This window comes from Corylus avellana, chromosome 9 (genome assembly GCF_965113065.1).
Source record: "Corylus avellana chromosome 9, dhCorAvel1.hap1.2, whole genome shotgun sequence".
In the NCBI taxonomy this organism is placed as follows: domain Eukaryota; kingdom Viridiplantae; phylum Streptophyta; class Magnoliopsida; order Fagales; family Betulaceae; genus Corylus; species Corylus avellana.
The window spans coordinates 14617411-14626592 of record NC_142498.1 but is presented as its reverse complement, the minus strand read 5'-3'; the positions used below and the strand labels follow the sequence as shown (position 1 = coordinate 14626592).

General features: G+C 37.1%; 1 protein-coding gene across 1 annotated transcript; it reads left to right on the top strand.

The window, feature by feature from the left end:
* Nucleotides 1-6396: 6396 nt before the first annotated feature.
* On the top strand, nt 6397-9182 carry LOC148583840 (uncharacterized). Its single transcript, XM_088510787.1, has 5 exons — nt 6397-6708; nt 6794-7786; nt 8322-8717; nt 8802-9087; nt 9145-9182. Exons 1-5 carry the CDS (start codon nt 6397-6399, stop codon nt 9180-9182), a joined length of 2025 nt encoding a protein of 674 aa, XP_088366913.1.

The following is a 9182-nucleotide window of genomic DNA, read 5'->3' as shown; positions in this document are numbered from 1 at the left end:
TTGTTGTAGTTGGTGTTTTTATAGGCAAATTCGCCTTTGGTCTGCTGATTCCACCCGTTGTTCATGGCGGCCTAGTTCTTGGTTGATGAGCCAACTGTCAAATGGGCCAGGCCAACCTTTTAGCCCATTCCCAATAGTCTTCAGGTTGTGGTTGCACTGTGTTAGTTGTTTTTAACGCTCTTATTTTATGTTGTGATTGATAATGTATCTCTCCCCCTCCCCCTTGTACCTTTGTAATTGCTTTAAAAAAAAAAAACATTCTTGAGATTTTAATCAAGGTTCACTTTAGGTTAAACTTGGATTTATTTGTTATGATTCAAGAAAGTGTTAGCCATCCATATTTACAGTGTAGCGCCCTCGACCCCTTAGAACTAGTTATGTTAACTCCATAGTCTCAAAGGCACATATAATTACAAGAAATCCAGAGCAAGGCTTAAATAAGACAAATAGCTCATTAATGAAAATAGAAGCAGAAAGTCTTAACATGTAATAAACATTATTCAATAGCACTAAGGTTTGTTTGCAATAAATGATTTTTCTAAGAACTTGAAACATTTTATGGACTTTAATACCTTGAAGATTTATCTTCCACTTGTTACTATGTAGTCTCGCATACAATTACACCTCTCATTCTAGGGTTGTGCATAATCCTGAAGGACCCGTTCTCAATCCGTGGCCGATGGGTTGAGTCATTTATGAGTCACCTAATTAACTTTGGGCGCAATCAGTCTGCAAAACCTTTAGAAATGGACCACACATAGTAGTTGCACTCCATCACAACACACTAACAAATGTTTTATCTTTTAGGCCAAAACAACCTTAAAACATTTCATTCACTTAAAACACATACTAGATTACTTTCTTCATAAGCTTTTATTCTAGAATTTCATCATAACTTTTATTCTTTCACATATCTCTACTAGCATGTTTAAAGCATAATCTTTCTTACTTTTAGAACAGTTTCCTTATCTCAGAGAAAATATTTTCTCATAACATCTTCATTCGACATTTTTTTTTTTTTTTCTCATTAAATAAGAAGAAAAAACAATCTTAGTAATAGACATCATAACATTATCATTTTCTAGAGATAAAAACATTGAATATCGTAACTTTTAAATAAGCATTAAACATGCAACAACATTTAATAAAACAAGCAAAACACTATGGTGTTTAATTAATCAAAATAAATATTTATTTGAAAGGGGTAAAGTATATCATTTACCTCGATTTAAGTAAAATTGACCAGCAGCTAGACACCTAAACCAATAATTTTCAATAGGTAGTAGTCTCAAGGTTAACTACAACTATCCTAATTAGGAGTGTCTTAGAGTTGTGTCCCTCTACGCTTTATTAATGATATGAAACTACTTACAAAAATAAAAGTGTCAATTTATTTTTTTGAACGAATTATCTCTTCATTGATATAATAATCAAATGGGAAAAATGCTTTGTACAATGCCAAATATACAATTTGGAATCTTTGAAACCCAAATATTATCTATGATAAACACAATAGCCACTTGAGCTATTACAAAACAATATTTATGAAATATCACCGTCCCAATTAGTTTTAGATCTAGAGCAAATTTTGATGAATCATGTCTCTATCCTTTACCAAGTCATTGATTTCCTGGCTTTTTCATTTCCGATCCGCTACTAGTGCTTTACCAAACTCAATCCCCTTTGTTGCTTCTATCATAGTGACAATTTTTCTTTAAGCCTGATAACTCTCCTGTCATCGGTTTATGGTTTGCTTCAAAAAATGAACCATAACGAATACAAAAGACTGACCGGAAACCAATTATGCTATTCTTAAGAATTCGTAGAAATAAAACCTAAGAAAACAACTAAAGCTTCACCTCATAGATCACTGTTGAAAGTAGATCTATAGAGAAAACAATTTTATTTAAAAAATAGCAAAAATACAATAACAACAAAAAAAAGTAACAAAAATCTAACACACCCTCATGCGTTACACCTGCTACCACCAGCCAGCTTAGGACTATTGACACACGCGCCCCAATCGATTTACGGTGGAGGCGAGAAGAAGAGGGGGAAGGAGGAAAGGGGGTGGGAGGCGGGGATGAGGGAGTCGTAACTCCCTCCCACACTCTACTATGTTCTCTCTCTAGGGTTTAGAGCGGGACATTATACACAAGGGCAAGAGTGTCCTAACTTAAGTTGACATTCCGGAACATTTCTCTCTTTTTTTGATCCATTGGGTTTCTTAATTAAGCCTAGAGTACCCCTATGGTTCTTTAGCTATTCTTAATTTACTTTTCTTTTTCTTTTTTTTTTTTAATTTTTTAATTTTTTATTTTTTAAATTCGCTTGGGCTGACCTCGATCGCTCTTTGAGCCTCGTCCATCCTCTTTTGGGATGTCCAATCTTTCTTACCCCAGGTTGAGGTTGCTTTTGTTTTTATTTTTTAATCAAATATACTTTTTTTTAAAAATAAAATTTTGGATTAAATATCTTTTTGCCCTTCTAGTTCAACAACTTTATTTTTGCCCCGATTTAGATTTTATCGTATGAGTTATCTTGGGTTTATATAAACATTAATCTAAATTTTGTCTAAAATTTAACGAAAAGTCATATCGACTCTATTAAAAATTTAAGGGGAAACTTCACTTAGGACCCCCAAACTTCCACCCGTTTTGAAATACCCCCCCTGAACTTCAAAATCTCTCAATTTAGTCCCCTGAACTTTCAATTGCTATCAATTTGGACCCCTCCGTCTAAATCAATCGTTAACCCCAAACGGAAAACGAAACACGTGACCTGCACGTGACTTTTTTCACCTAAACTACCCATTATACCCTCATTTTAACTAAGTTAAATGTCGAGATTACCCTCTTTGAAAAATCCCAAATTAAACCTACAACTGAGATCTCATTCGATATTTCCAACGTGAAGGAAAAGTCATCTTTCGAACCCATCCACCTCCGTGTCGGCGAACCAGTAGACCCTCGAGCTTTTGGTGTCGATTTGGTGTCGATTTAGTCAGAAATCGTGTCAAACTCAGTTCGTTTCCGTTCGTTACTGCTATAATCAAGTACGATTTACGTTTTGTGTATCTTGACTTTTCGTTACTGTTTTTTAGGGTTTGTAGTTGACGTTTATTGTTTTTGATCATTAATTTGTATTTGATATTTGGGGTTTTTGCATGTAACACTTTTAGAATGCATTTTGTTGAGGTTTTAGTGTGGCTATTTTTGTCGATTTGCGATGGGCCATCCGTGGGATTCGTCCTTGTCGTTTTTTTTCGCATTGACTTGTTGTTGGTTGCTGATTCGTCCTTGTCATTTTTTTGGTGTGGAAAGTTATTGGTTTCTGATAATGTTGGGGGAAAGTTGTCATATTGTTTGGTAATATTGTCTTCTGAGACTGAAGTGTGGCCCCCAAATACCATTTTCTTTTTTGTCTGATCTAAAGCGTGGTCCCCTAGTTGGTGCTTATGTTGGACACGTGATTGGCACTACGAATGTAATACATTAAATATAAGCGTGGTCCCCTTCCATTACTTTTGCATGATTTGGTTGCTGAGTTTAGGCAAATGCTATTGTCATTCAATTAAATGTACTATTATAAACTTTAATTAAAATTTATTTAACCTTAAATCTCGACCACTTGTTCAAATTAAATGGTTGGATTTTATACACATTAAAATTATATTGTTGGATTTGAAAATAATTGGTATGGTTAGAGGATGTTGATCCAATTGGAGCCAATGGACGGTTGTCTTGACTACAATGATTGTTGTACCAGAAATTGATAATTTTCCTTGATTTTATCTTATAGAAAGATTATACTGACATTAAGAAACATCTAAATTGGTACAGTCATTTGAACATTCTATGCCGCTTTGAGATAGCTTCTTAGATGTTTACCGTAGAAATCAATAAAGAAATCTTGCTTGCTATAAATTATTCAATGCTTTGGAGTCATTGTTATATGAGAAATGATCAAAAATCATTCTCCATAATTTTTAATTGGCTTATTTTGCATTTATTGGTTTTTTTTTTTTTTTGGGGGGGGGGGGGTTTGTAATCACCATAATTTTCTCTTCAAAGTAGGTGAGATTTAGAAAGCAAATTGGTTAATGTTTTTTCCATTCCTTGTTTTCCTTCCATTTTCTCCACATAACTAAGCAAGAGAAAAGAATATAACTTTCTAGTACTCTTTGTTTGGGATAATGACGTTCCAGTTGTTCCTTACCATAAAAACAAAACCATTGAAAATAACATGTTCGTAAGTTTTCCTTTTATTCTCTAAAATCAGTTTTCAGAAAATACAACCAGACATGCCCTAATCTCCTTCACTACCTTTCTGGTGTTCTCAAACTTTCTTCTACCTCTTAGCATCATCTAGAATGCAGGTTAATAGGGGGATATAAAAACTAATAGGCAAATGCTATTGTCATTCAATTAAATGTACTTGTGTCCCCAACATCCTCATCGCCATCTCCTCTCAGTTTTTTTTTTTTTTTTTCCTTGTCCAACTATAATTGAATGTAGTAAGCGGTTTATATTATGCATGACTTTGTGAAAAAAATGTTTCATGTGATTAAGCAAAAAAGTTTAAGAAATAAGAATAAGTTATTTAATAAGTGACATTATAAAGACCAACCAAACTACCATATTAGATTATGAAAAAGGAGTTGGTTTGGTCATTCTTTTTGAATGGTTCTTTTTGCTTTAGGTTGTGATGTGAGCTAAACAATTGAAAGTTGCTTTACATTTTTTCCTTGTCCAACTATACTTGCATGTACTAAGCGGTTTATATTATGAATGACTTTGTGAAAAAAATGTTTCATGTGATTAAGCAAAAAAGTTTAAGAAATAAGAATAAGTTATTTAATAAGTGACATTATAAAGACCAACCAAACTACCATATTAGATTATGAAAAAGGAGTTGGTTTGGTCATTCTTTTTGAATGGTTCTTTTTGCTTTAGGTTGTGATGTGAGCTAAACAATTGAAAGTTGCTTTACATTTTTTCCTTGTCCAACTATACTTGCATGTACTATCCGGTTTATATTACGAATGACTTTGTGTTGTAAATTCAGTTGTATATTTACAACTTTGTCCTTGTATTAGTGTTTACTGTTGGCACATTTAAACTTGTCAATGTAATGAATGTGGCAGGACACATGATGGGGCCACACACTATGATGTTTGAGGTGCACCATGGGGGTACTTTTAACAGGCAACATAGGGTTCATTATGTTGGGGTCGATGTTAGTAATCACCCAGAGCCATATGATAGTTCTAAATTGAAATTTTTTGACATAGAGGATATATGTAAGACATATGGGTATAGGTCTGGGGACCTTGTGTATTACTGTGTACCAGGATATCCTTTAGAACAAGGGTTGAGACTTATGTCATCTGACCACGATGTAATTGAAATGGTGGCAAACTATGTAGGTCATGATCTTGTTGTGTTGTATACAGTAATGTATGGTGTAGTAGATGTTGTTGTAGAAGGCGATGATGACGAGGATTCGGAGTATGAGAGGACAGTCATGCTTAGGAAGGATGCTTTCTGGGATTCAGTCCTTAGTGATGATACTGACTGTCTTGACTCGGATGAGGATAGTGCTCCTGCTTATAGGAACATTGATGAGGGGGTTGGAAATGATGAAGGTGCAGAGGTTGATGGGGGTGACAATGATGAGGAGGATGATGATCAAGATCATGATGAGGATGATGATGCTGGAGAAAGTGATGCAGGTGGAAGTGATGGACAACATATAGGTGGAGAAGAGATGGAAGAGAGGGAAGAGAGTGATGATAGTGACCAGCTTAGGTCACCACATGATAGTGGTGATGATAGTGCAGTGCCCTCCCGGAGGGATGTAACCAAAAGGGTGCAGTTTGATTCTAGTGATTTAAATAATCCTACATTGATTAAAGGGAATACATTTCACAATGCTTCTGAATTTAGAAAAGCAGTGAAACAGTAGAATATTATAAGAGGGAATGATTTGAGATTCAAGAGAAATGAGCTGAAAAGGATTGTCATAGTTTGCAAAGACCCAAGGTGCAGGTATAGGGTGTATGGGAGGCAGTTGAAAAATGAGATGACATTTCTTTTAGTGTCCATAAGACCCAAACACACTTGCACTAGGAAGTACCAAAATCATATGGTAACTTCAACTTGGATTGCTGAGTGGTGTATGGATTCTTTTAGGGAGCAGCCAAACATGCCCATAGATGTGTTGCATAAAAAGGTGAAAAACAAATGGAATGTGGATGTCCATGTGAGTTCCCTGTATAGGGCAAGGAAAAAAGCAAGAGAAGCAATATATGGGAGATTGGATCAGCAGTACCATCGTTTGTGGGATTATTGCTCCATGGTTAGGAGCACTAATGTGGGCAGTTGTATGATTCTAATGGTTGAGAGACCAATGGCTGAGGTACCTTGCAGATTTCAAAGGCTTTATGTTTCATTGGCAGCCATGAAGAATGGCTTTAAGGAAGGGTGTAGGCCTATTATTGGTGTTGATGCATGTTTTTTAACGGGTATGTATAAGGGGCAGCTAATGGCTGCTGTTGGCAGGGATGCCAACAACAATATGTACCCAATTGCAATGGCTGTGGTAGAGGCTGAGACAAGAGATAGCTGGACATGGTTCTTGGAGGCGCTTGTTACAGATCTTGGTCCAACTCTACATGGATGGACTTTTATTTCAGATCGACAGAAGGTAAATTTAGAATAAGTTATTATTCATATAAATTCAGAGTTTGGTGTAGTGCATGCAACTAATTCTGTTTTCAAATATTGTGCAGAGCCTTGTTCAACGCCTAGAGCATGTATGTCCGCAGTCCGAGCATCGTACATGTGTTAGGCACTTGTACGCGAATTTCAGAAGTGAAGGTCATCGGGGGTTGCTACTGAAAGACCTTCTATGGCAAGCTGCTGCAGCATACACAAAGCCAGAGTTCTACAGAGTGATGGATGAGATAAAGAGAACTAGCAAGGATGCCCATGCATACTTGGAGAAAGTTGACCCCAACACATGGTGTAGGGGTTGGTTCAATACAAATGTGAAGTCTGGCCTCTTACACAATAATACATGTGAGAGCTTCAATTCTTGGATCAAAAAGTTCCGTGACCAGACAATCTTGTCCATGTTGGAAGGAATTAGATGTAAGTTAATGAGAAGGTACGTGAGGAAGAAGGAGATGATCAATTCGATGGAGGAGGCCATAGGGCCAAAGATTAGAAAAAAACTTGAAAAGGAAGAGGATGAAGCCAGTTCTTGTTGCTGTACATATGCTGGACAGGGTATGTTTGAAGTTGAGTGCCTCGGGAGGAGGTTTGTTGTAAATGTGGATGGTAGCACTTGTGGCTGCAGGAAATGGGATGTAACTGGTATCCCATGTTCTCATGCCATTTCACCCATTTTACACCAAGGTGGAGACCCTAATGATTATCTAAGTCCATACTACAGCAAGGAGATGTACTTGAAGAGCTATGACTACATTATCTACCCTGTGCCAAGTGAAGAGCAATGGCCTAGAAGTGACCAACCTAACATTGAGCCACCCAAGTCGAGAGTAACTCCTGGCAGACCAAAAAAACTCAGAAATAGGGGTGTTGAAGAACCAAGAAACCCTAGTGCAATCAGGAAGGGGGGAAATAAGAATCAATGTGGGCACTGTCGAAAGTTTGGTCACAATAAGAGATCATGCGAAGCTAGGCTGCGACATGAGGAAAGAAGGCACCGCACGAGACAATTTTACAGAGAGAATGCATCAATTGACTGGAGTTTGGACATGGTAAGTCACTTATTTAGCTTGCTGTATTTACTCTTTGTTGATTAGTGTTGAATTGACTATATTTGTCAATAATTGTGTTGGGCTTAGTTTGCTGTTTTTTTGTCCATGTTGATTAATGTATTATTGACTATATTTGTCAACAATTGTGTTGGGCTTAGTTTGCTGTATTTACTATTTGTTGATTAGTGTTGAATTGACTATATTTGTCAACAATTGTGTTGGGCTTAGTTTGCTGTATTTACTATTTGTTGATTAGTGTTGAATTGACTATATTTGTCAACAATTGTGTTGGGCTTAGTTTGCTGTTTTTACTCTTTGTTGATTAATGTTGAATTGACTATATTTGTCAATAATTGTGTTGGGCTTAGTTTGCTCTATTTACTATTTGTTGATTGGTGTTGAATTGACTATATTTGTCAACAATTGTGTTGGGCTTAGTTTGCTGTTTTTACTCTTTGTTGATTAGTGTTGAATTGACTATATTTGTCAACAATTGTGTTGGATTTAGTTTACTGTATGCACTATATTGTTGTAGTTGGCTGGATCTTCAACTGCCACCTCAGCAACCACCACCTCAAGATCAAGAGTGAACACACCTTTTAGAGGTGCAAAAAGGGGAAGAGTTAACACACCATCAGCTGGGGCAAAAAGGGGAAGAGTTAACACACCATCAGCTGGGGCAAAAAGGGGAAGAGTTAACATACCATCAGCTGGTGCAAAAAGAGCAAGAGTGAACACACAATCACAGCCTGCACCAGAGACTCCATCAGGGTATGCACCAAACCCTCCATCACATCCTGCATCACAACCTGCACCAGAGCCTGCATCCCAACTTGCACCAGAGCCGGCCAGAGTAGTACCTTCTTCATCCCATCAAGCCAGAACAGCTAACAGGGCAGCAGCAGCAACACATTATGCATACATACCAAATGTGAGCAATTTTTCATTTTTCTTATTTGGTGATTTTTCATATTAACCCCAACTTTATTAGCCTGATGGTATACCTATATTGCAGGCTAAATCAATATTTGGTCATAAGCAGAAGACAACTGTAGGATTGGCTACAAGGACTAGGGAGGGTGGTAGGTTAAGGGAGCATGTTGGGAGTAAGAGACAACCTACCAACCAAAAGCTTATTGTTGATTTGACTGGGGACCCTGCTGGCCCACCCCCAATTCTAGGTGGTGGACCCGTATGCTCTTGGGGTCCTCCCCGAGTTGGTGGTATAACATTTAGAACTGTCCCACCAGATTTTGACATACAGAAGGGTAAGGAGACAACTGCTGACCACCCTCCGCCAGGTTTTGGGGACCATGTTCAAACAATGAATAAAGGGAAAAAGAAGTCCACCACAGTAGTGAAGGGCAAAGGGAAGAAGAAAATGTGGGAACTATGA

Excerpts from the sequence above, each read along its gene's own strand:
- LOC148583840 (XM_088510787.1), top strand. The coding sequence starts at position 6,397 with ATGGTTGAGAGACCAATGGCTGAGGTACCTTGCAGATTTCAAAGGCTT. Across the intron at positions 6,709-6,793 it reads TTATTTCAGATCGACAGAAG|AGCCTTGTTCAACGCCTAGA; the intron begins GTAAATTTAGAA and ends AATATTGTGCAG. Across the intron at positions 9,088-9,144 it reads TGCTGACCACCCTCCGCCAG|TGAAGGGCAAAGGGAAGAAG; the intron begins GTTTTGGGGACC and ends CCACCACAGTAG.